This window comes from Haemaphysalis longicornis, unplaced genomic scaffold (assembly GCF_048455015.1).
Source record: "Haemaphysalis longicornis isolate Haplotype H1 unplaced genomic scaffold, Haemaphysalis longicornis Haplotype H1 scaffold_9, whole genome shotgun sequence".
Taxonomy (NCBI): domain Eukaryota; kingdom Metazoa; phylum Arthropoda; class Arachnida; order Ixodida; family Ixodidae; genus Haemaphysalis; species Haemaphysalis longicornis.
This window is the reverse complement of record NW_027526460.1, coordinates 16,155,779-16,181,993: the sequence shown is the minus strand read 5'-3', so window position 1 is coordinate 16,181,993 and position 26,215 is coordinate 16,155,779. Positions and strand designations below refer to the sequence as shown.

At 48.5% G+C, this 26,215-nt stretch overlaps 1 protein-coding gene across 1 annotated transcript in view; it reads left to right on the top strand.

Annotated features, from left to right (window-relative positions):
• LOC144152529 (nicotinamide phosphoribosyltransferase-like) overlaps positions 1–26,215 on the top strand; it is a 33,883-nt gene that overhangs the window by 3,533 nt on the left and 4,135 nt on the right. Inside the window, exons 3-8 of the mRNA XM_077683821.1 lie at positions 2,568–2,798; positions 6,170–6,298; positions 7,346–7,504; positions 16,104–16,234; positions 23,615–23,846; positions 25,727–25,987. Of these exons, the coding sequence (XP_077539947.1) occupies positions 2,568–2,798; positions 6,170–6,298; positions 7,346–7,504; positions 16,104–16,234; positions 23,615–23,846; positions 25,727–25,987 (1,143 nt within the window). The remainder of the gene's footprint in view (positions 1–2,567; positions 2,799–6,169; positions 6,299–7,345; positions 7,505–16,103; positions 16,235–23,614; positions 23,847–25,726; positions 25,988–26,215) is intronic.

Here is a 26,215-nt window from a genome sequence, read left to right as displayed (position 1 = left end):
TGTCCTTGTCGTCGTTATTCGTAGACAACAAAGGATTGAAGTGCAAAAATCATCTTCTATGAAATCAGGTCAATGGTAGCACAAAGGAAAGGCTTCTTTACCAGCAGAGCTTTTTAGTCTTTTAGTTCCGCCTGGGAGCGTTACCAGAAAACTCAGCCCAACCGAGTGCACATGAACGTGCGCTCGGCTGGGCGTCGTCCTGGCTTGCGCCACGTGAGGAGCTCGCAAAAAATACAAAGGAAAAGTACCCAGCTCACTTGAGCGTGCGCCTCGTGAAGAGCGCCCGCCGTCGGCCAGCTCGACCTTCGAGAACACTCTGCCCAGCGTTCATGGCGTGATCTCTCGCGTGCTGTTATCTTCACCAGTTCACGCCCAGTTCGCGAAGCCGGTTGCCGCAGGTAATAGCGCGTGCTAACGCGGTCCACTTTGGGAGAGATGTGAGAACCTGCGAACAAAACGATCCACGCCTGCCAGTCATGCAGAACTTTCAGCGGCAAGTTCGGGAATCCATGTCAGGTGCAACAGCCGGGTCTCCGACGAAGGGAGCGGGGCCGCCAGCTCTGCTGTTTCCCTAGCCTTGCACCCCCAGCGCAAGCTGCGCCATTATTTTTTTCAACAAAGGAAAACAAGCAGAATACAAGCCTCAAACACATCCAAGATCACTCGAAACTTCCTTGCCATAAGGATTACCATGAATGTCGAAGCTCGCCGTGGACAATACAGCGCCATGCCAGTTGTAAAAGTGGAAGCACAGTAAGCTGGCGGAGTGACATCACTAGACTCTTACGTCGCGAATTTGCAGCAGTACAAGGATGCGTTGGAAAATTCGTGTTGGGATAATAAAAACCGAAGTCATGAAATGCTCAATCGGTGTTGCATGGGGCGTTTCAGCGGCTTGCTGGGTGCCTCTTGTGCCATACCAGAATTTATGCGATTGTGACAAGTTCTAAGCCAACGATCGTGGTTCAAATTGAGTCAATTTCAAAGGGTTTGCGTTCTAAAAGCATGTACACATATTTCCAATATATTTTACGCGCAAGCGTAAGTGTCCCATCTGCGATATCGGTGGGGCCACGCCTGAAGCCTCCCGTGTTGTCCAGTTTATAACTTACTCGCGCAAAGCCTTATGCGCAGTAGGGGGAGGGGGGGGGGGGGGGGGGGGGGGGGGGCGACGTGGCATACGTGACGGTTTGATGTTAGGCATAACATCGCAGTTTGAGCTTTAACGTTGTTAGCCATATCCACAGCTATAGATACGTTGAGTGTGATGTTGTTTGGCATTTTGTCAGGCTCAACTTGAAGGTTACCTAATCTAACTTATCCTTAAAGTAAGACGTTAGGCCTAACGTCATGTTTCGAGGTCTAACATCGCCAACCGGTACCCGTGGAGCAAGCACTCGTTGTGTTTAACCTGCTTCAAGTTGCGGGTACTTGACGTCGTACAACCTCACGAAACGTAGATTTAGGCAGAAGCTCCGACGTGCTCCGGCACATACCCGACAGTTTTTGCTGTTAGACTTGCTATAGATTATACACACCAGTAAAGTTGCACACACCTGCGTTTAACAACGCTCCACAAACAGGAATGTACGCTGCTGCTGTGCGCATTGCTACATACGCTGCTGGGGCACGCACCAAGCAATCAATGAACGAATCAATATATCGATACTTACAGCGCAAGCACTACAGAGGGTCGACCCCCGAGAATTGTGTCCCCGAAGTCCGGTAGAGTGTTACAAACACACACACACACACACACACACACACAGGGCAACACATACCAACAATGACGTACTAGGCAAAGTATTACAAGCAGAACTGCGCGCTGCTTTCCCATGCAGTTTAGCGCATGCAGCCAAACCACGTCTAACCAAGGCATTTCCAGAACACTCGACGCGCTTGCGCATAGCCTAAGCTCACGCAATAAAATGTCACTATACCGTCTTTTGCGTACAAAGCATTTCTTTAACGTATGTGCATGATTCTAACGTGCATCTTATTTGACTAATAGCCTTAAAAATTTATGTGCGCGTTATAATCGGGCTCAAAAGCGAATTCAGCTGGCTTTCAATGTTCCCGCTTTAAAGTTTTAATGCTCGCAGGAGCTGGATAATCACGATAATTTTTTGTTGTAGGGTTTAACGCGCCGACGCAACGCAGACGATGAGGCGCGCCGTAGTGGAGGGCTCGGGATTAATTTTGGCCACCTGGGGATCTTTAACGCGCGCAGAGATATCGTACACACGGGCGTTTTTGCTTTTCGCCTCCATCAGAAAAGCGGCCGCCGCGGCCGGAAATCGAACCCCACGATAATTTTTTAATGCCACCATTGCGTGCGTCAAATGAAATTTCTTCTGCCAAGTACGTGGTGTTATATCTTTTACAATAGCGCGATAGAATCGGCGTCAATTTATTTCTTCGAACTTTCCAACTTAATCTTACCTGCGCGTTACAATAGGGGGTGCGTTGGAATCATGCAAATACGGTATATGCCTCCATGCCCCCCCCCCCCCCCCAATTGCGCAAATAAAAAAAAAACACATTTTTTGTGTGTATGTTTCTTACAGGTCTGCCATTATCTGCAGTATCCCGAAGGAACAACACACGTATATTCGTATTTTGAATGTATCGGAGGGAAGTACGAAAAGACACTGTTCTTCGGACTTCAGTACGTCCTGAAAAAGTTCATGGTTGGCCCCGTCATCACGGTAAAGAAGATTAACGAGGCTAAAGAATTCTTCAGCTCTCATTTCAACCAGGAGCTTTTCAACGAGTCTGGATGGATGCGAATTGCCGAGGTATCTAGACGTTTTTGGCTACCTTAACAACACAATCGGGTTTTGACGAAAAACACTCATATGTTCAACGGCGCTCAAAACAATAGTGACTAGTTTTTATCTTGGCGATATGCTGAACGCCAAAAATAAGAGATATAATTGTATGTCGTCTACACCTTCATACTCCATAAAACACCGCGTTAGTGGTTCTCTTGACTGTCAATCTGGCTGAGGCCGAACGAACTTGGGCAGAGTGTTAACAAAACAAAATATTCGATATTGAGGGCAAAAATTAAAATAATCACTTCATATATATACGTCTTACCCTTGATAATATTTTACTTATACCATAAAGTGATATGAAATTTCCCGGGGTAACCTTCCACGAAAACATGCTTTGGTCAGTAGTAGTAGGACTACATGCGCCGAAATTGCTAGTTTTGTTTTGATATATCTCATCCCAAAAAGTTAAATTACAATCATTTTAGTGTTTTATTCATTCATTAGTTTCTGCATCCTCATATGGTGGCAGTAAATTATTAGAACTACTGAAAAAAAGCCTGCCAGATACTGCCAGCACTTCCAGTAGAGTATAGGTTTGGACACAATGCTGCCAATACTGGCAGTACAGTTACTAGGATCACTGAACGCTTTTCTATGGGCAATAGGCGTCTTCAGCTGCCGTTTTTCTCAGCTGTACACATGCTTCTCACCCGTGCTAGTCAAGACTCCGCGGAAAGACGTCGTCAGCGGTTACTGCAAACGACGACGACGGTGGCAGCCAGAAGCGAGAGCCTGCCTGAAGCCAGAATCGTGTATAGTGTCACTAGATATTTCAGAGTATCGGCACTATTTTCTCCTATTGTTCCGTGCGGCCCCAATGATCACTGGGCAGATCGCATCACATGACATTTGTTTACACTGCGACGGTTCCTGGGCGCCGCCATTTTGTTGTTTATGCGTTTTAGTCGGTCAACGTTACTACGTTGCCCTTCTCTGCGCCTGCGCGCAACTGGCGTCGTTTCAAACGCGAATCAAAGATAACGCTTGTAGCAGCGTTTCAGCAGCATCAATGTGTATGGAGATACCGTTTTGCTGCATCTTCGGCAGTGCTGATATTGAACAACCCGGTCGAAGCTAGCAGCGAGGCCGTAGAAGCGGTAATCTCGCAACACTGATGAAAACCAAAACGGCCGCCGTTGTTAACTTGTGTTCGCAAGTCCTTATCTAGTGACAGTAGAATCGGGCCCAGCGACCACTGGATTATGGGAAGAAGGAGGCGTGCCGGTTGTTTCGGCGTGCAGGCCCGGCCCTTGCTTTAAAGCAGCGGGCCTGTGCAGTGAAGATGGTCCTCCCCGCATGGATGGTGGCGTCGCTGAGTCATTGTTTTCGTGTGCAGCGGTGTATAGGCACGTCGCACTGATGTTTGCTGCCCAAACACAATCGCCGTTTTGCACATAAGGGTGGTGTGTGGGGCGTATTTTTTCTAGAAAACATGGCGTGCTCTTCGCTGCCGCCATTCACAAAATTATATTCACGTAGGCATCACCGCCCTGCTTGAGTTATAAACAGCCGCTTTCGTCGCTCGTCAAGCACGCCACGCTCAGAAAAACCAGGGCACCTATGTATAGTCTTTTTTTTATTTTATTTTAGAAGTCGAAATTGACGCTTCACGTGCCAAAGCTAAACTTGGGCCATGAGGCGCACCGTATATGAAAACGAGCGATCATTGCAGACGAGCTATTTTGTGCGCTTCTGAACATTTCTCACGAGGTGGGGAGGAGAGTATGAGGGGATGTCTCGTACTTCGCAGTGCAATTATGCATGCTTGCATGGCCTCAATAGATCACGCCGCTCAATAGACCACACCCTTTCAACACCCTACCAAGGGTGCTGAAGTTGGTCAACACCCTTTTTCCGCACAAAAAAGGCGTAGAGCTAAGAGTGCTGAGGTTTCATAAAAAAGGAGTAATGGCCTCTTAACACCATCTTTCCATTTGTACTGCATGCACTCTTTTTGGCAGGAAGGGCGTAAAAGAGTTTAGTGTGTAGGGTAACAAGGTGACAGCAAAGTCCTCTAGAGAATAATGGTTTGTTTAAGTGGCGAAGATCACGAGACATCAGTGGTGGATTTTGTGGCCAGCCTGGCCGAGATAAACAAGTAATTTTTTTAAGGAAGGCGGCTCTGTGTACTCTCTACAATTATTTTCTTTCTCAGGCTGGCGGCCTCCTGGACATAGGAGGTTGACCGCACCCAATATCTTCTTGGTCAAGTAAATGTTTATTCGTCTATTCCCCCTCCTTAGCTTGTTGTCCTTTGCTGCGATACTTCAGTGCGGGTCCCAAAAAACATTGGCATGGTGTGCCGGGCACTAGGTGATAGGTGGCCAACAAATCGCCACCTGTCTGCCAAAGTCCACGCATGCAGTATACAAAATAATTTATTAGAAAAAGTGGTGCGCCCTTAGCGTTCTCTGTACAGTGCAACCCCTCCCAAGTGGCTTTGGCGAACGCCTCACTGTCCAAAGAGCTGAACGAGCCCTTTTCCCCAACCCGGACAAGAACCTCTCTGGCGCAGAAGCTCAAACGCTGAGGCAAATCCAGACGAACACTTATCCTAACAAATCCCGGCTATCAAAATGTTCCCTCAAACACACACAGACGCATGCAATAAATGCGGAAACCCTTCCAACTTATTTCACGCAACATGGGCCTGCCCTATCATCTGGCCTTCAAGAAACAACCCCACAAATACGGTCGCGCTATGGGAGGCAGCTCTGGCCAGTTCCGACTTCGGGATTCAGAAGGACTTAATTCTTCGAGCCCGGAGAGGTGCAGAAGAGTCTGGAGCCCTGGAAGGAGGGCACCACCCCTAAGACAATCGCGCCACCTGCTTTTTTCCTAATAATAAAAGTTTCATCTCTCTCTCTCTGTACAGTGCAGGGTGCCTATAAAACCATTGCTGCTAGTATCGCTCTCTCAGCTGACCTTCAGCTTCTCGGGAGCATGGATGGTAAATGCAGCAGCTCTGTTCCAAAACTCTCCCTTAACAACGAAAAGACACTATCCCGTCTCACATTTCAAGAACAAAACGCAGACGTCCCCTGCATCTTTGTTTTCACCTGACCAACAAGTGTGAAATTTCGGAACCATTTCTGAAGCCCAGTTATAGGGGACTCGATCAAGTTTCGCTCTTTCATGGCCGTTACTGATCTTCAGTTCAAACTAACCATACCAACTTAGTACCTTGGTTGGAAGAATACATGTCCTACTTCATTTCTAACCATGTTATATTATTTCTGCAAACGGCTATTTTTTATGTTGTGTATACCATAGAATATTTCTAGCGATAGTCACACGATTCAGTTTCGCATTTGCTGGCGCGACAGTAGCAGCACGATGGACACCTGCCGCTCTCGGTCAAAGCGGTGCCCGAAGGCAGCCTTGTCCACACACACAACGTCCTCTTCACGGTTGAGAACACGGACCCCGAGGTTCCCTGGATCACCGGATGGTTCCAGGTAAGCGGCAATTAGCAATGTTGACGCAGGCAAAAAATCCCGGGCCATCTCCACTAACGTGAAGCTTGGTGAGGGGCAAAGCATGTAGTGTATAAGTGTATTCTTGGCGCCTTGGCATTTTTGCCGACGGAGATGAAACCATTGGGGGGGGGGGGGGGGGGGGTAGAGGTATCTTTGCTGTAAAAGTCTCTTGTCTTTGAAGCACGAGGAGGATGAACAAACTTTTATTGACAAACAAGACTTTTGGTGTCGCTCATGGGTGGGGTCCCTAGTCCAGGACTCCACTGAGTTCGGCCTTCTCCCGGGCCAGGTTGACCAGATGGAGCTGGCCTTCCAGGCTCGAGATGGCCAGGGCTGTCTCCCATAGCTCAAGTTTTTTCTCTGATGTTGTGTCTTTACGTCAATTGCTGTTACACTCCCAGGTGATGTGGTATATATACACTATAGTGTGGGAGTGCTGCTGCAGGTTGGACATTCTGGTAACTATTTTCCTGGGTAAATGAGCCTATACCTGAAAGAAGCTCTCTAGCGCGAGGCGTAAACGAGTGTCCCGGTGTTTTAGTGCCGTGACCACATGAGACGGCTACTACGACGACGACAGGAGACGCCAACAGCACCAGCCCCTAAGGGGCTTCGCCCCTAATATCCTCAGTTCATGCATGCCTGCAACGCATACAAGAACACTAATATGAAACGGAGAGCAAAGTAGGCAAGCGTAGTAAAGAAACTTTGTATAAGATTACCCTACCTCCGCCAGTTTTTCCGGGAAATTCGTGAAGCATGTTTTGTGAAGCTTCCCGTGCAGTTTATAACCCGTTCGGGCTAATTAACAGGGAGGGCCCTGTTAATAAAGAGGGACGTTTTAAGGGCGTCCAGCCAGTTCTGAAAGCGTTACCTGGCTTTCCACATTTAACTCTGCCCCCTTTCCAGTGCACAAAAACTTCATTTCTGATCATGTTCACATACCTGTAATTGGTTCACCGTGTCTGTAGTGATGGTTGATTTCGTTTGTGCCCGCACATGTAGAAAGCATCACTGTCTGCGCAGACGCTGCTTATGCAGACATGGTACCCCACAACAGTGGCTACGAACACGTGGTACCACAAGGAGCTCATTGCAAGATACCTGCTCGACACATGCGGCTCCACTGCCTCTATTCCCTATCAGCTTCACGACTTTGGCTACAGTGGTGCTTCGTCTGTAGAGGTAAGGAGTCTTCTTTAATAGTCTTCAAAACTTGTTTCAAGAGTCCGCTCTTGTTGCGACGTCACAACCCGGAGAGAGAATGAAGCCGCCTGCACTAAGAGAAGGAGCTACAACTGAGCCAGTAAACACTCTTCCTCTTGGCATGAAAAATTAGGGTAGGTTGTTAGAACTGATCGGGTGTTACATTATACTTAAAGAAGTTGCAACATAAACCGTCTTACGCCCGTGTCTTGGTGAGCTACTTTTTAGCGAACTATGTACACATAAGACTGCGGCAACAATTCCTATTTTGACTTAGTATCCGTTATGTTGCGTGAATGCACAATTTATCAAACATTCAGTGACCTGATTGGCATCGCTTTCAATAACCCGTCCTGCCATGAGAATCTGTGTATAGTAGTTCTGTAGTTCAGTCGCCTGCAGTGGCAGCGCTGCAGTAGCCGGTAGGCGCGTACACTTCGCTCCTCAGCACAGGTCCACCGAACCCTACGTTCAACAATATATTGTGGGGCGTACTGTTGAGATTTAAAGGGGTCCTGAAATACCTTCCGCCGATGCATGGATGTACATGCACCCAAATAAAGCAATGTATTTGCAATCTCCTCCCGCAAGAATTTTGTTAAAGCGATGAGTATTAGCTGAGAAATCGTTAATCAAAAACCGCGCATTATCGTCGCTCCGAGTTTCCTCCTCCTTTCGACTTACTCTCCGCTGTTGACGGCGCGCAAGCCTTGCCTCCCATGATGCTGCGCTCCGCAGCGGTGACGTACTTCCGCTATTGCGCTGCTCAGACTGTCGTCTGCTACGGGCAAGCTTTGTTGACACCATGAATCCCGCACGCACTCCGCTCAAGGCTGGAAAAGCGAACGAAAAATCTGGCCGCATGTATGCGGCGGCCTGGCCTTGCCCTTTCGCGGTGTACGTTGCTGGCGGCACATGACTTTTTATCGGCGGCGAACTCGCAGCCGCACGGGGAGGGTCGTGCGCTCGTTCCCTTGATGCACCGCGCACTGTTTATCCAAAAAGCACCGTATCAGATGTGGCCCCGCTGGTGCCGGGTCTTATTTTGCGGCGGTGGTAATTCCTGCCGGCGGCATGTGAAAAAGACATTTTTAACCGATACAGAACCCGTGCACAAAACGCTTCAATCATGTGACCAGTTCAGCTTGGGGCGACGCGTGGTGGAGAGCGGCAACGTTGGCAAAACATTCTCCGCCGCGGCTCTGAGCTTTCTAGCGCTGGAGCGAGCGCCATTTCTTTGACAATCTCAAACATCGGTTGCCTTGGCAACAAGCCACAAACCGCTCCAGAAGTCAGTTACGGTTCCGTGATCCCGGTTCAGCTTGGGGCCCCACCTCGCGACATGTGGGCACTGCAGGCGTACCACCCACTCCTATTGGGAAGTGCGAGATGCGTTTGGCATTACAGGAGGCGATGGTGTGTGTGTTGTGGACGCCTTTGTTTCGCGATGAAATGCGGCGTTGTGCTTCTGCGGGTGGATAGTTCTTCCCATGGTCTGGATAATCTTTCTCGAGCGACGTACGACTCAACCTCGCATGGGGTATGTGCAGTGTGCATGGCTAAAAGCCATCGGCTTGTGCGCCAGAGTTAAGTGACTTGCTGTTCGTCCCCGCAAACCGCGCTCGAGGTGAGCACCGAATTTACGACGGGCAGGAGGCAACCCATCCTCTGTCAATCGTGGTTCAGACTTTCAACGCATGTTGTGACGTTGTATTCGTTAGAAACGCATCTCTGGATTGTTTTGAAGCTGAATAAAATGTATGCGTCAAACCCGGGCATTCGGCTCAGAGCGCTGTCTGCGATTGCACGAAAGAAGTGCCACGGGGCTTGAACGCTTTCTTTATGGAACGTACTCAGGTAAGAGAATATCCATGTCGTGTTATGGCCGTGTTGCATTCAATACAAACGGTTAAGCGTTTGTTTTACACTTGTTTCGGTTGTCGTAAAATGCCCAAGCACTCCGGCACTCCGCTGGCAGATCAGCCGGCGAGCCGACGCTGAGCAGACGACTCATCTCTTTGCCGGAAGTGCGTGAAAAAGCCGCCCAATAGAAGGATGTCTAGCTCATGACGAAGATCTGGGAATCGATGATGTAGACATGTGAAGATGGCGGCGTCCAAAAACACGAAGGAAAGGGTGAGAAAAAAACGACAAACTTTGCAACAAAAGTGTGAGCTTTCCGCTGCGCGTAAAAGAGTAATACTTGGCACAGAGGACGTTGACGACCCAATCTAACGGTTGCGCTAGTTCATTTAGTGTGCTCAAAATGCCTTTCAGGGCCCCTTTAAGGTTTATGAAGAAAATGGTGAGAGACTGAAGAGACTGCAGCTTTAGGGAGCTTCAATCTGTATCATCCTGCTCTAAAATCCCGAGTCATCTCCACTATCGTGAAAACTGGGGAGGGGCGTAAGTGTATTCTCGGCGCCTTGACGTTTTTGCCAACAGAGATGAAACCGTTAGGGGGTAGCAGTACACACTGTAAAAAAATCCGTATTTTTACTGACAAATCTTATGTAAAAAACGTAAACTGCTTCCGTATTTTGCAGGACGTAGGGAGTGTCCGTAAACCGGCACAAAGCCTCCGTAAGAAAACGTAAACAATTTCTGTATGTATGCATACCAATTACAAAATTGCTACCCGAGAACGGACACCTTACATTCGAGCGACGGAATTGTTGTTTGGACAAAACGGGTGCTTTCCTTTTAAACTTCCGTTAGCAGAATTTCCGTTAGCAGAAAACAGACATTTTAAATTTTAGCTTGCATGGAAGTTCGGTAATAGAGGTCAAGGAGTCCGTATTACGGATTTTTCGTAATACTGAAACTGTCCGTTTTCGAAATTATGCGCAAGTGCTCGGCAATACATTGGAGAGTTATAGCAGAGCGGAGAACCAGTCCCGGTACGGTACCCGCGTAGGCGACCGGCGCCACTGCGCCTGCGCCGAACCAGTTTTTTCGCCTCGGCGCCTGCGCCGATGCGAAAAAACTGGTTGTGCGCATGCGAAGGTGTACCGGGCAACGTTTATAGATACTTTTTCAGTTTCGGAACTGCGCCTTCCAAAGCGGGCGCGACTTTACCCTAGGCGCTGAGAGGGCGCTCCGGTCGCGAGTTGCGCTGTGTCGGCGGCCTGCGGCGGCGGCTCCGGAGGCAGCGTTGACGGCGTGCGCGGCCGGTCCGCGGGCTCAAAGTTGCGGCCGCGGTGTAGTTGCGTGTCTGCCCTACAAGTTTCTTCTTTTCGCTTGCGTTTGTCTTTGCCCTTGTGCGAGAAAACTTGTCGTTTTCAGTGTAGTCGGTTTGGGATGCTATTGAACAGTGCGGCCGCGGGTGAAAGCATTTCGTGACTCCGTCAACGTGCTGTGTTTTACTTCTTGTGCTGGGCTTGGTGCAATGCCGACTGGCTTAACTCGCAGTCGGCTGTACGGGATTTTCCAGCCCACTTTAGCAGTGATGCTTGTGAGGAGGCTGGGCACATGCGTCGTGCATGCGGCACACGCTTATGCCATTTACAAAATGTACAAGACGAGGACGGAATGCAGCCTCATGCTAAAAAAAAATATTGAAACAAAACAGACAAATGAACAAAAATAAAAATTCTTAATGCTAACAAAATATAACTAGAAAACATACAATCCAAATCTCAAGGATTTTGGGTTAGCTTTACCCGCGCAACAATTTGATTTCTTTGAAACTACGAAGGATACGCGGATGTCTTTCATAAAGAAAGCATGCAGTTGCTGCGCATGGTTATCAGGAAATATCATTCGTGCTGCAACGAACTTGCGCTATTGGCATCTCAAGCGAAATCACGTGCGCACTTGACAGCTACTGCTACGCGAAAATTCATTTAAAATGCTGTCATTATTGGTATTTTATCCCCCGCTAAAAATCACTGGGCGTACGTACATCTCCTTGCATAATCGACCCGTTTCAAATAAATCGCGAACTGGAATAGCGTGCACGCGGCAAGAAAATGTTGAGCAAATTCCGAGAGCAGTTATTTCTTTTCGAGTACGCAGCCAGATCACAACCCGAGATGCCTAAGCGGAACGCTACGGAAGGGTCGGAATTTGCACGAGGGTGAAGGAATTCAAGAGCGATAAAAATCACGTGACCAGCAACCCTACGTAACGTGTTACGCCACGTAGTTTTTTTTTTTTCCTGCGGGGTATGTTATATTTTTCTGCCATTCTTTGTTTTTTTTTTTTTTTTTTTTTTCTCTCGCGCGCGCTGCGTTTGCACGGCGTTGCAGGCGCTCTTCGGCAAGTCGACGTTCTCATGTGGTGCCGATTATTCTTCTCTGCGCCTGTTCTAGGTTCAAGCGCACAGAGCTTTTGTTGCGCGCTGACATCCCAGCGCTCACATGCGGTTTACTTTCCTTCCGACTGGAGCAGGAAGGCGAAAACCACTTAGTTAAGCGCTCCACATGTTTGGTGTGCGCGCGTGGGTGGGCGCACACATCCGGTAATTGTGTACATTCTTGAAAGCAAACAGCTACAATAAACAGAAGACAACGAAATTGTTTGCCACTTGTGTGGTTCTTCCGAGTTCACTTTTGCAGAAGAGCATGCATATACGCGCGTGCGTATATGCATGCTCGAAGTTTCGGCGTAGTTGCGTGTCTCTACAAGTTTATTCCTTTTGTTTGCATTTGTTTTTTACCCCTGTGCGCGAACCTTTCCCCTTCAGTGCGTTCAGTTTGTGACGCTATTGAACAGTGCCGATTTAATCGAGGATTTCGTGACTCCGTCAAGACGCTGTGTTTTCTTTGATGAGCCTGGCTTACCGCAATGCCAACGTGCTCCGCACCTGGCTGTACGAGCAGATACAGAAGCAACACTCAAAAGTGTCACTTTTTAGCGCCGTCATCGGATCCATAGCTTTTCACCCAATAGAAAAGAGCGATTCCCCGCGCGGGCAAAGAGATAAGCAAAACGCGCAAGGTATGTGGACTTCATTTTCTCGAAGAGGATATTGCGATCATTAACGTAAAGTCGTCGAGATCGGCCGGGCTTACTGGGCACTGAAGAAAAGTGCAGTTTCCGTTAACTTTCCCAACCTTCCCAGCAACTTGTTGAGCAAGCAGACTCGGCGGCGGTCTCCGAAAAAAAATTCCCCCGCATTTCCCCGAGGGGGAGAATGTGAAAGTGCGAATGCACGGTTGTCGGCCCGCTTGCGGCGCTTGCGCTCGGCCCCCGCAGCCCACCGCCTCGCCGCCTTCTCTTCCATCGGGTTTGTAGTATCACGTGTACACCACGCAGTTATCAAGCCGCTATAACGCCGCTGAGTCGCCAACGCACGCCGCTGACGACGTAGTTTGAGTGCGTTAAAGATATAAGGCGCGTTCTGACACCGATATCAGCGTCGCGTCCGTGGCTTATTCGGTAGAGCGTCGGGCTGCGGCCCGCAAAGTCCTCGGATCGAAACCTGGCGCCGGATGCTGTTTCTTTCTTAAATATAGAGGAGCACTGCGGACGCCGCCGCCGGCGGTGGATGGTTTGGGGTCGCTTATAAAGAGCATTCGCTCTTAAAAGAGAAAGGTAGCGTCTGCGCACGAGCTAGGTGATTACAAAAGGGGAGCACTTTCCCAAGGAGCGACAAGAGGAGCTCTCCAAAGCACCTGTTCCCTAGCAATGCACCGATTTTGCACAGATAGTCGAGAATAGTGCGGCAATACGGCTCCCAGCCAACTGGAGAACGGCAGCACTCGAGAAATAACCGGGGCAGCGTCGGCAAACTTTTTTACTGGGCCCGAAAGAAAGCGGGGCCTACACAATCCTGAAGACCGTTGTTGCGCGACACGATATCACCTATGTTGTTTACGAAACGGGAAGCTGCTCCAACAGTCGTGTGAAAAAATATCATTCGTGATGCAATAAATTTGCGCAATTGGCATGGAAAGAGAATTTGTGCGCACGCTTGACAGCCACTGCTACGCGAACGTTCATACATGTAAAACGCTGTCGTTCTTGATATTTTAGCCGCCGCTTCAAATCCCTGGGCGTACGTACACGACTTCTTGCATAATACCGTCCGTTTCAAATAGATCTCGAACTGCAACGGCCGCAGCAAAATGATGAGCAACGTCCGAGAACAGTCATTTCTTTTGCAGTACGCAGCCAGAAGCGGCGAGGACCGCAGACGCCGAGCGGAACGCTCCCCGCTAGCAGACGACGCTCGCTCTCCTAGCGCAACTCGCAACCGCAGCGCCGCGGTGGCGAGAGTCGCGGCCGGCCGCCTTCTCTCCATGGCCGCGGCGGGGAGATACGGTACCGGGTACCGTACCGGGACCGTTTCTCCGCTCTGCTATAACTCTCCATTACCTTCAGGTTTTTCCGTAAATCAGAGAATTTTTTTTACAGTGTACAGCTTTGCTGTAAAGGTCTCTTGTCTCTGAAGCACGAAGCTGTCTAGTGCAGAGCAATTTTGGGCTCGCCTTGTCGTCGTAGCTCGCTAACGGTCGATGTCAAGCAAGTGCCGGAATCGGGCGGCGCAGCAAGATAACGGACACAAATAGAGCCTGGTTTACCGTCTTAAGGGGGTCACGCTGACGCTGCTGAGGCTTCGAAAACCACGCGGTTTAAATAGTCATAACCGTTCAAACCTCGTGAACCGCTGGCGCTTGTCGTACATCTCCCCGTTGTTTAGCGCAGAGAAAACTGCAGGTACATTTCAGGCAAAATCAGTGTATATAACCGGCAGCTCCCGCGTTCATTTAGTCAGTAGCGCTCGTTGGGTTGGCTTTTGATTAATTAATTAATTAATTAATTAATTAATTAATTAATTAATTAATTAATTAATTAATTAATTAATTAATTGGTTGATTGATTGATTGATTGATTGATTGATTGATTGATTGATTGATTGATTGATTGATTGATTGATTGATCGGTTTAACGCGCTCACGCAACGCAGGCGACCTGGGGATCTTTAATGTGCGCCGAAGTCTCGTACACTCAGGCGTTTTTGCTTTTCGTCTCCATCAGAAAAGCGGCCGCCGCGGCCGGGGTTGGGTTGGTTTTTACGATAGTAAGCGAAAAAAGCGACCGCGCAAGAAAAAGATGGCGCGTTCGAAATGCCGCAGAAAGGCTCCAGCCGCGCAAGAAAAAAATTACGCGTTCGAAATGACGCAAAACAGCTCCAGCATACGAAATTAAAGCAAGCACAAAAAGAAGGGGGAGAGAGAGAGAAGTCATTTTTTGTTGGAAGAGGGGAAAGGAAAGTGCACTGGGGACATTATTGAGCTCAGCAGGGAGCTCACCTGCATACAGCCCAGTGCGGGGTAGAGGGAAGAGGGGATAAAAGAGTAGGGAGGAGATTAGGGGTGGAATAGAAAATATATTAGAGAGAGAGAGAGAGAGAGAGAGAGAGAGTAAAGAAAAAAGGGAGCATTACGTTGGCGACAGCATCGCGAGTGTCGGCGCGATTTGAGCAGCCTTAGCTACAGGCGCTGGGTGAGTCCGGTGACCTCGAGACAGGTTAAGAGTTGGTTGAACACTTCCCGGCGGCAGCTAGCAAGATCCGTCGGGAACACCAAGTCATGGAGGTTCGGTTTGGGCTGTCCCAGACGCTGGAGTGCAGCCTGCAGCACTGCTCTGTGTATTGCATGCTGGGGGCAGGACAGGAGCAGGTGCTTCAACGTTTCGGGTTCAGGGCAGTGGGCACAGGCGGGGGAGGCGCGTCTAAGGAGGTTGTATAATATACAACCTCCTTGGACACGTAGTCCTTGGTGGTGCAGCAGGGCCGCCACCTCGCAGCCGTTCAGAAGCACAAAAAGAACAAACTTCCGCTGGCGCGGTTTCAGGCAGGGGGCGCGCGAGCACTTTGAAGGCTGGGAATTTGAATTGAATATTCATCAAGAGAGGAGTGAGATGGGGCGGCGAAGAGCGTGATGGGTGGTAGCAGTGAAGGAATAACGGCGCAACCACCCATTATGGCGAATCACTGCTCTGTACTTCCCACAGCTTTCACATTGAGTGGAACGGCTTTATTTTTAGTACGCGTTGCGAGGCGCTCCAGTGCGAGGCGTAAACGAGTGTGAGTGTTTTTTAAGCACGCTTCGCGTACTAGCACGAGTCGTAAACGAGTTTCCCAGTGTTTTAGTACCGCGACTACACGAGACGACGATTACGACGACTATTATGACGACGACAACGACAGGTGACGCCAACAGCCCCAGCCTCTGAGGGGCTTCGCTCCTATAAAAGCTCTGTGCAGTTTTAAATGCCCGCATTCTTCCATTTGCTTTCATCGATCATCTTTAGAGTTATGGTGTCTTACACGAGAACTTCCTTTTTCAGTAACAAGATATTTGGTGGCCACTTTTTATAAGGTGTGAATAATAACTACGCTACAACGTGAACTTATAAAGAAAGTTGATTTAGTGTAAAAACCAATTCCGAAACAATGGCCATTCACAGAATGTATCATTTTCAAAGGATGTTTAATTGGCAATTTTAGGTTTAGTTATGGATACTACGTCTCCTATGTGCTTAGTGCCTTGGCATCTATGAAATATACCGTGATACATATTAATTATTTATTTATTGTTTCTTTTTTCTGCCAACCAACCACACACAGTCCGCTGCCATCGGAGGAGCAGCACACCTCGTAAGTTTCCTGACCAGCGACAATATCGCTGGAATTCGGTTGGCCAAACAATACTACGGTCACCCTATGGCGGGCTACTCCTACCCATCTACAGAGCACAGGTAAAACAACTCGTGTACTGCTTCCGAACCGCGCAAGAAAGTGGTTGTTGAAGATAGCCTTTTTGACCTGCACTTAGACTCTATTTTGAAATTAGACTCTCCCAGTTCCCGTTTCTTCATGCATCCCTTCTCTCTACATATTAACACTACCCTTTAACACGCACATGTAGTGTCGTCCGACATAGTTCGTCCTGGTAAACCTTCGCGTCCTGCACACATGCTTATGCATGCCGATGAAACAAAACCACCACCGCGTGCCCGCCTATCCCCCTTCCCCTGCTGCGCGTAAACCTTAGCCCGAACGAGTCATAAACTGCACGGGAGGCTTCACAAAACATGCTTCACAAATTTCCCGGAAAAACTGGCGGAGGTAGGGTAGTAGTGCTTCTGCAGTAAAGGAAAGCCTGAAAGAGAGTGAGAAAAAAACATTACTCGTCGCAGTTGGGTTAAGGCAAAGCTATCGAGCACGCGGCCCGGCCCACTGATGAGTGTCTTCGTTCATTTATTTTCATTTGTTTTTTTTTTTTTTTTTTTTTTTTTGCGCGCCCAATTCGGTCACCATGTGTTGAAGCATCATGATGCATCACTCAGAATCGGCGTCTAGATTATAGCCATCCTGGAGATCGGTATCGATATGTGCCTCGAATCCTGACGCCAAAGTCCATACAGAGATGACCAGGCATATTTACAATGTGTGCGAAAGGACTTGTTTCTTTCAAACGGGAGCGTTAGCTGACATCTTGTTAACCCATACCCTCAACCTCCTCCGTTTCAACCTCCTTCGCTGCCCCGGCCCTTGAGGGACTAAATGTCATGACTGCGGCCCGCTCAGTGATGTGTTTGAGACCCGTGGGTTAGGGGGTTATGCTATAGTCGCACCTATGCTATAGGTGCGACTATAGCATAGCCCTGTCCGCGAGGGAGAGTTGTGTCCCCAGGTCCCCCTACCACTGCTCGTCGGAGGAAATCAGAGAGAAAGGGTCCTTATGGCAGCCTTGCATGGAGTGGGGTACAGTGGAGCGCGCGTCACACGTAGGGATGCCTCGGCAAAACTGCAAGCCACTCACTCACATTCGCTAAAAAAAATATATTTTTCCTCAAGCACTCACACGCGGCCATGCTCACCACTCGCTCACACGACTCGCGCAGAGAGGGACAGACAGACAGACAGACAGACAGACAGACAGACAGACAGACAGACAGACAGACAGACAGACAGACAGACAGGACAGGACTGGACAGGACTGGACAGGACTGGACTGACTGACTGACTGACTGACTGACTGACTGACTGACTGACTGACTGACTGACTGACTGACTGACAGACAGACAGACAGACAGACAGACAGAGAGACAGACAGAGAGACAGACAGACAGACAGCAAAATCTTCGGGCTTAAGTGTCCCAAGATAAACTATCGTCAATATTGCGCTTATTGCCAACAGACAGTATGGTCGGACCTTCCCCACCCCACGTGGGTCCGTAGTCATTTCGCGCTCCAGCGACACGACTTGTTCCATCATGTACCGCCAGACATATTCTACAAATCACGACATCAATTCCTGGAAGCACTAGGCAATTGTAGTGTACAGAGTGGCCTTGCGAGATTAGTGTAGTCCGGCGGTGATACCGTCCCAATCACAGACGCAAAATAAGTGCTTAATTAAAGGACATTCAGTTGTTTGACAAAGGCCATTGCCCCATCCCTTCATTTCCATTCCCCATGCATGGCCTCCGGGCCTCCTTTTTCCTCCAATAAAGCATTTAAATTTTGTCGGGCACAGCCCCGTATGAGCATTTTGTGTGGTGCACGTTTCACGCTTCGACTTTAGCGACACGCCAGCTTTCATGGCAACCCGATACACTTGGCGACGAAAGTCGAGATTCTGAACAAAATCAAGCAGGGAAGTTACAAACTAATAACAATGCTGTTTTAGGGTTTTTTGTTTCTTTGTAAATTCGGTTAGTTCGAAATCTTTGCAGCCCCCGTGGAATTCGTATTAACGGAAGTCGACAGTATACCGCATATGTTCCCTATATCTGTACAAGTTTCGGCGAGAGTTTGTGAGAGCCATTTTCGACCGTAGTAACAGGCTTTGGAAACATAAAAAATACTAAGGGCTCGAATGCCGTTAAAGAAACGTACAGATTGCTGACACTGCTATTTGATGACATAGATTAGGGTAATTCACAAACGCGGTCACAGAACACGCAGTGCAGCAAGGTGCACAAAGTTCAGCCAGAAAAATCTTGCTATTTTCCTAACCCGTTTACGGCAGCTATTGTGGCTATTTTTAATTTCCCATCACCGGATTATACACTGTTTCTATTCAGCGGTAAATGACTGTTTAAATGGTAAGCTTACCCGAAATCTTGGTTCCATGCTGATCCATTCTTCGAACCAGCCGTCAGCACACAACTTCCACAGGAAACTCCTTGCATCATCATCATTAGTCCACACACAATTGCCAGAACATGTCCTCTAAGTTGCTCCTCACCTGCAGTCTCCTCCCATCACCGCTGTGACTGACACAAAAACAGACGTACCTGACGCGCACTGCAGCCCCCAACGCGGAAAATTTCCGTGGTGGACAACTTGCCCACGAACAATTTCTTTGGAAATGGTAAACCTAACGAGACGTCACCTTCTGAAGGCCGCAAACAGCAGGGAAATCATTTTCGCTGCAGTTCAGAGGGCAGCGAATACCCACGGAAACTGTGCAGTGCCGCCGACCGATATCAGTCAACGTTTAGTCCGCAGGGAACGGCCTGAACCACATCTCTGTCACTGCTACACATATTCGCACAACTTGCACACCCATCGAGGAAGGTATGTTCAGCCATTTCCAAGACGTTTCCACGCAGGCAACTGCGTAAAACGGCGCCGAATCAAAGCACAACAGCGAGGGCATTCAGAGTATCGCAGAGGCGCGCAGCTGAAATATCGCCTCCGAGCGAATGCAACTAGACAGGCGTGACGAGGCATTTTTGCGCGGCGGGCGGTATCTTTGCGCGGCGGGCGGTGCCCGGCGCCAGGCAGAAACGCTCCGGCGTTGTAAGCATTGCAAGGTTTACCACGGCCGGACTAGAGGAGCGGAGAGCGCGCACAAAGTGCGCGCCCGCCGCTCCTTTAGCCCGGCTGTGGGTTTACCGACCACGGCTCTTGGCCCGCGTTTGTGAAACCCCCCAATGCTGATTTGATTTGATTTGATTTATTGACTGATTGATTGATTGTAGAGTTTAACGCGCCGACGCAGCGCAGACGATGAGGCGCGCCGTAGTGGAGGGCTCCGGATTAATTTTGACCACCTGGGGATCTTTAAAGTGCGCCGAAATCTCGTACACACGGGCGTTTTTGCTTTTCGCCTCCATCAGAAAAGCGGCCGCCGCGGCCGGAAATCGAACCCGCGACATCGTGCTCAGCAGCGCAACGCCTTAGCCACTGAGCCACGGCGGCGGGTAAAAAAGAAAGAAAAAAAAAAAAAACCAATGCACCGCTGGACAACAACAAAACAATGCAACAACAACAACAAAAAACAGCATCGCTGCATGCCGATGAAACCCGTCGTGCACGATAGAAAAGCAGCGCTAAGCAGCTTCTGCGGCTGACGAATATTTGTAATTGAATTGTGTTAATTAGGCTTATTGGTTCATCGGCAGAAGTAGCTCAGTGGCTGAGGCGTCTTGCTGCTGATCTCAAGGACGCCGATTTAATCCCGGCAGCTGCGACCGTTTTCTTATGGCGGCAAAAAACGCGAACGCCATGTGTCGATCAGATTAGACGAAACTTTGTTTCGCCGCAAAGCGTATTCTGCAGAACAATCCTGCTGACGGACCACGAAAAGAAGAAATGCACACGAACGAGCAATATGCACCTTCGCTGAAAAAAAAAAAAAAAGTCTTCCCTAGCTGCTACCAATTGCTGAAATAAAATGTGATAACGAATAATTGAATACAGCAAACGAATCAATTATAGCAACCCAAATTTTCCAAAAGCAAGGAATGGAACAACACGTTTTTATTTAGCTATGGTTACACGGACTTTCGGTGCGCAGACATTTCAGCGCACAGACAGTTAGGCACCTCGACGTTTCACTGAAGGGCGATTTAAGGCGCCCTGCAGCACTTACCATGGACTATTATGAATGCATTTTGGAGTAAAGTCTATTGTCCCAGCAATCTCCTCCTGCAAGAATTATGAAAATCCGTTCACTATCACCGAAACTACGCGCGATGAGAAATCGCGCATAATCGTCCCCTCTCTACTCGACCTCGGACAACGCGACGAAAGCTGCGCGCTCTCTCCCAGAGAGGGGGCGGCTCGCGGCGTTCTTTTCTGCGTCCTTCGATATATCACAGGCCGGGGAGCTTTCTCCTTTTTTCCGCAACGTGGAGGGGTCTATTTCCGGTCTGGGGACACTAAAAAGCAGGCATGGGTGCCTGCTCGCAAGCAAGCGCTCGGGCTGGTAGGACGTTTTTGAAGCAATAAACGTTTGTTGTCTAGTGGTTTGGTTGAAAGGGAAGTATTGATCTCATCACTCAAACTCCGCGCGCACTCAAAACACAAAAGAAACGGCAAAACTGTGCCTACAGGTTCGGGCATAGAAGGGGTTCGTACACAGCGCCGAAGACGGCGGATCGTCGCAGGAAATGCGAGAAATTAGCCGCGAAGTTGACCAGTGACAGCCGATCGGACAGCCATGGCCTCAATGACGTCGTTTAGGCCATGTCAGGGGTGCATAATGAGGAGAGCTGAAGAGAGCGCGGTTGGTTTTTGCGCGTCTTACCGCTTTACGTGCATGTGTAATATTTGGCCCAGGTATTTCTGGTAGTGTAAGCTAAGCGTCGCGCAGGCTTACTTGCACTGCTCAAAGAGTGTTGCAAGGGCCGTTTAGGCCCAAAGAGAGATTTCAATGTGCCAATGATTAACTGAAAAAAAAAGTGACCACTTGAAATCAATTAAAGGTTTGTCGACGCTTTTATTATTTCATTTATTACGTGTAATCATAAATGGACTCAATTTATTCGAAACAATTTCTCCTGTAATTGGGTATTATGAACTACTAAAAATCCCGTTTAATTAATTGATTTTTCTTCAAGACCTCGAAGAACAATTTTTCTGAAATGTGTGTCCGCGTTCTGACTATAGTGATTTTACGCATAATTATTATTTGCGCATAGTATTTTTTTAAATGATTTCTCCAGTAATAACATTAAGGACCATTCCTCGATCCTGGTTATTGTATTTACTTTCCTCCCTAATGTGCCCTAAACATTAATACATCTGTCAGCGCATAAATGTGGCTAGTTGGTTCGAAGTGTGAAACATATGGTTAAGTAGCACGGTAACACGGGATAACATAGAAGAGATGGCACACGACTTGCGCTGGATAATCGCTAAGCAGAAACGCTCTTTATAGAATGCGAGTTTCATGTGCTATCAATAAGCCATGATCGGTGTCAGCCGGTATACCACTCACGAGCGCCACTCATGTGTGTTCCTGTGCGTAGGTTAGTTGAGAACGAGCAGGGGGATACTTGCGCCGGGCGAGGCAGTAATGATTGACAATGTCGTGGTAAGTTATGTCTGCCCTGGTAGATCTGACCCCATGTGGGAACGAGGCCGGGGCCCGCTCGAATGGTTGGTCCCCGAGCGACACTGTGGGCTGCCTCACTTCCTTAGGCCCAGGTTTGTTCTACCGGGGAGGTTGGAGAATTTCGAGCCAATCAGGCCACGTGCGAAATTTTGAGTGGAGATTTTTATTGTGGGGGTGGGCCTGTAGTGTATAACAGCGCTACCGCCATTGCCGCCTCCTCCACCTCTCCGGGATTGGGGGTGTTCACCATGAGGGTGTTGGTGAAAGAGGTGTCGGGCCTATTGATCACAGCTACAGTAGCATATGCGTCATGGTGGAGGTATTCCGGAGCGTCCACGAAGCTTGTTTAAAGAAAGGCCATAGAGGTTTAGACCAAAGACCAAAGCGGTTTAGAGAGAACAGGCAGTACGGGACGAGCCGTGACAATTGTGCAGCGCACATCACGACGCATGAACGTGTCTGTCTCGTATTCGTAGCCAACTAGCCCAACATTAAATTTCAGTTCATAAGTTCTATTAAGTATAAAGTGGCTGTCCTGTTACTGTATGTACCCATAGGGGACAGATGGCCTGAACGGGCCATGCAGACAAAATAAATGTTTCATTCGAAAGCTTTGGTGTTTTATAGTGCCCTCAGCACTTTTCCGACAGAAAGTGACGCTTTATTCACTGAGAAATAAATCAATTTAAGTTAAAATTTTGATTCTCCCACCAAACCAAATGTTTTGTGATGACTGCCATGGCGTCACATGGACGGGTCTTAAAGCGAACTTCAAGTGGACTGTTCACTATGCAGCGGACTATCGGGCCAATTGTTTACTGCCAGTTCTCCTAGATGGCCCACCATACTGCTTCGCACCGTCATTCACCTTTGCTTTGGTTTTGACCACATTTGCTCTTGGCTTGGTTTTGTTACGGTAGGTAGCAATCGTTTCGTGAAACATGGGGTATGTTTGACAAATAGGGTCACGTAAGACAATGTCGCTTACGCTGATCGGCCAGTGTCGTCTAAGACAACTCCAAAGCGTTGCACTGCTGTGAAGCTAGAAAAAGCATAGTGCGCGCAGTACCAACAGCAGTATGCACTGGTACTTCTATGTTTACATGTGATTTTGTAACTTCCATTGTTTCACCCCACCTTTCTTACTGCTATAAAATGAATATGCATTACACTTAGGTGAAAATAGCTTGTTCTGCAAGCTTATAAGCCCTGCCTAACTTGCGTTCGCTTTTGCTCGCCTCAGCCAATCGCACGGCTGTGCATGACATCGTATGTTCTAGTTCAGGAAATGAGCTAGTGAATCACATGGCCATTCCCTTTTTTCTAATTATGTAGTTTATTTGAGTGAAGTTTACATTAAAAGTCGTGTCAGTATGATTCTAACGAGGCAATCTTTTCAATGAACCAAACCTGTGTTTTGTCTGCATGGCGCCGGCCCTTTAAAGATTATTTCTCCAATTCAATTATGACAAGAGTCATTGGGACAAACCCTCAGTACAAGTGCGCCTCATCTTCTCCCGGTTCCATTGGACTCACCTCCACACTACATCGTGGCGAAAAAGAAACAGCTTATGTATTAGGGTGCTACGTAAAGTATAATTCGAGTCCACATCACCCCTAGAAAAAAATGTCACTAGTACCACACATAACCACCGTTTGGTTTCTACAGCAGTTTCATAAACTCCTCAAGCCCAGGGCAGGCTTTATGATTTTGCCCAGATGCAGACTTTTCGTACTGACTACTTACGACACCACGATTCAAACTTGCCGACTCACACGCAGCACAGTGACTCCGTGGGGCCCGTCGGGAGAGGCCGAGGCTTGTCGCCAGGCGATGCACGCGTTTCCCAGCGGGCCTGCCTCGGTGTCGAGTGACACCCACCACGCGGCCAACTGCTGTGAGCACCTCTGGGGCCAAGAACTTCGGCCTCTTGTGGAGGCCCGTGCAGAGCACCACGGGGGAATGCTCATCGTCAGGCTGCAGTCCGGAGATGCGCCGGAGATCATCGTAGAGGCAAGGAAGCCCAAAACTTGTTTGGCCTCTACTCCAGTGGTTCTCAAGTGAGGGTCCACAGACCCCAGGAGGTCTGCGAGAGCATTGGAGGAGTCCACGAAGCCTCCTCCAAACGTTTCCCCACGCCACTCTTTCCTCCATTTTGCCAGAATTTGCAGGCAATGCCAAAAGGTGGTTCCTTTCCTTTGCAGAAACTTACCCCACCTTGGGGATTTCCCCTAGATCTGGTCGATTAACACCTGTCCTTCACTTCGAGTTGTTGATCAATTCGCTCTTGCTCTACAAACGACTAGCCTCCTGGTTAGCTCAGTTGGTAGAGCGACTGCTCCAGTTAAGCGGTGGTCCCGGGTTCGAATCCTGGACCAGGACGAATTTTTCGTCAACTGCAAAGTTTCTGAGGAAGCTGTACAGCTTCCCTTTGTAGCCGTACGGCTGCATACAGGTGGATGTCAAACTTTCCTTTGCATGACATGTACGTATAGTTTCTCCACGTAGCATGTATTTTAACATCTGCATTTTGCATAACACGCCAGCTATGAGAGAAAAAAAAAAAAACAGGCAGAGAAAAGGCAGCATATGGATGTACAGAAGACTATTGAAGAGCGAATTTGTAAACATTGGGACAACATCATTATAAAATTCAGACACACAAAACCGGCAATAAATAACTGCGTGAGCCACAAAAGTTACAAGTGCAAATTGTTTGACATTATGGCACCGATCAGCATACATTTCATCGTGGAGTCCCCCAACGCTTTCACAAGCCCAAAAGGGGTCGCACTCGTGGCTGAGAACCACTGCTCTACTTGGTCATCGCCACTTTCCTGAAAGCCTGTTCTGACTGGCCTTGACCTTTGTTGCGGGTTGAAAGTCAATAAGGTCTCTGACTCCACCTTGCTATAACGCTGCCTATGCAAAATCGAGAAATGCGCACCTGGACTGGGCTGCCACCAGTCCCTGCCCTAGCTGAACGTTCTTGAGAAGTACTGCAGCATAGGTGGAGGTGTAGAGAACATACTCACAGTTGGGGATATACTCAAGGCAAATTGTGCAGATAATCTCTGAATTTTGCTGTTAGCTGTTGTAATATATGATCATGTGGTAAATCCCGTCATCTCCTAGTCAAGTAAATCACCTGAATACCACTTCCAGATGTGCAGTAAACAATTTTGATGAGGTAGCATCTCCCTGCCTTGCTCCCTTTCTGATCTGGAACTTGTTGTAGCTCTTATAGAGGGATGTCCTGTTCGTGCTTCCCTTGTATATATCCTCCGAAAGTTCAACATGTCTCCTGTATTCCATGGTCAAGTGCTTTTTCAGTTTTAAATGCTAGCTAAAGGGAATTATTACACTCTGCACAATTTTATATTACTTTATTTCTTGAAGAAATGGCAAAATTAAGTTTTTTCGGATACCTGTAGTACAGCAATAAAAAGTTGCAGAGGTTTTCTAAGCATATCGTACAAGATGAAAGCATGAAAGCGTTTCTTTTAGTCAGATTTGTTGACAAGTCTTCTGCTGATGTCCACGCTCAGCCTACAACCTCAATATCGGACGCACTATCAGCTACTCATAGCAGAAGCTGAAGGCCAACTGAGCAGGGGAGAGCACACTCCTTTTGCAGATGGTATGTCCGTGGCGATGTATGTTTTATGATGCACACACTTTTCTTTGCGTTCTGTTTTTAATGCATGCGCCGCAAAACATGTCACAACATGTGCTAAGTGTTACTGCGGTAGGTGCTGGGAGAGGTCAAGCGCTTCTATAATAGATATGGCTTTTGAGAATGCCTCTAGTGGACACCCACCTAGCCTAGAAACACTTTTGAGTTAGAAGTCGAGCGCAACTGACGAGTTGATTAATGTGCCTCATGCCGGTAGGTCCTGGAGATCCTAGGTCGCCACTACCCGGTGACGGTGAATGCACTGGGCTTCCGCGAGCTGCCACCGTACGTGCGCCTGATGCACAGTGAGGGCGTGACGCTGGAAGTGGCCGAGGCCATCCTGGCCAATGCCAAAGCCCACCGTTGGAGCGCCCAGAACGTGCTGCTAGCCAGCGACGGCTCGCTTGTGCACGAGCCACGCTGCCCCGTGCAGCGCTTCGCCTTCCAGTGCAGCGCAGTCATCGTTGGCGGAGAAGAGGTTGGAAGGAAATCACATCTCAAACGCTCTATCTGGCAACAGTCTAGGATAGACAGTGGTTTAGATTGCACTTACACCGGGGTGCCAATGTTTCCATACCCAGAGACTGCGCTCAAATGGTAGACCATCCGGGAAAGGAGTAGAATCGCGTCAGGGATGCTGTATTTCACATGCAGCAATGTTTCACTCTGAATACGAATACTGCAAAAAACATTTTGCAGAAGGCTC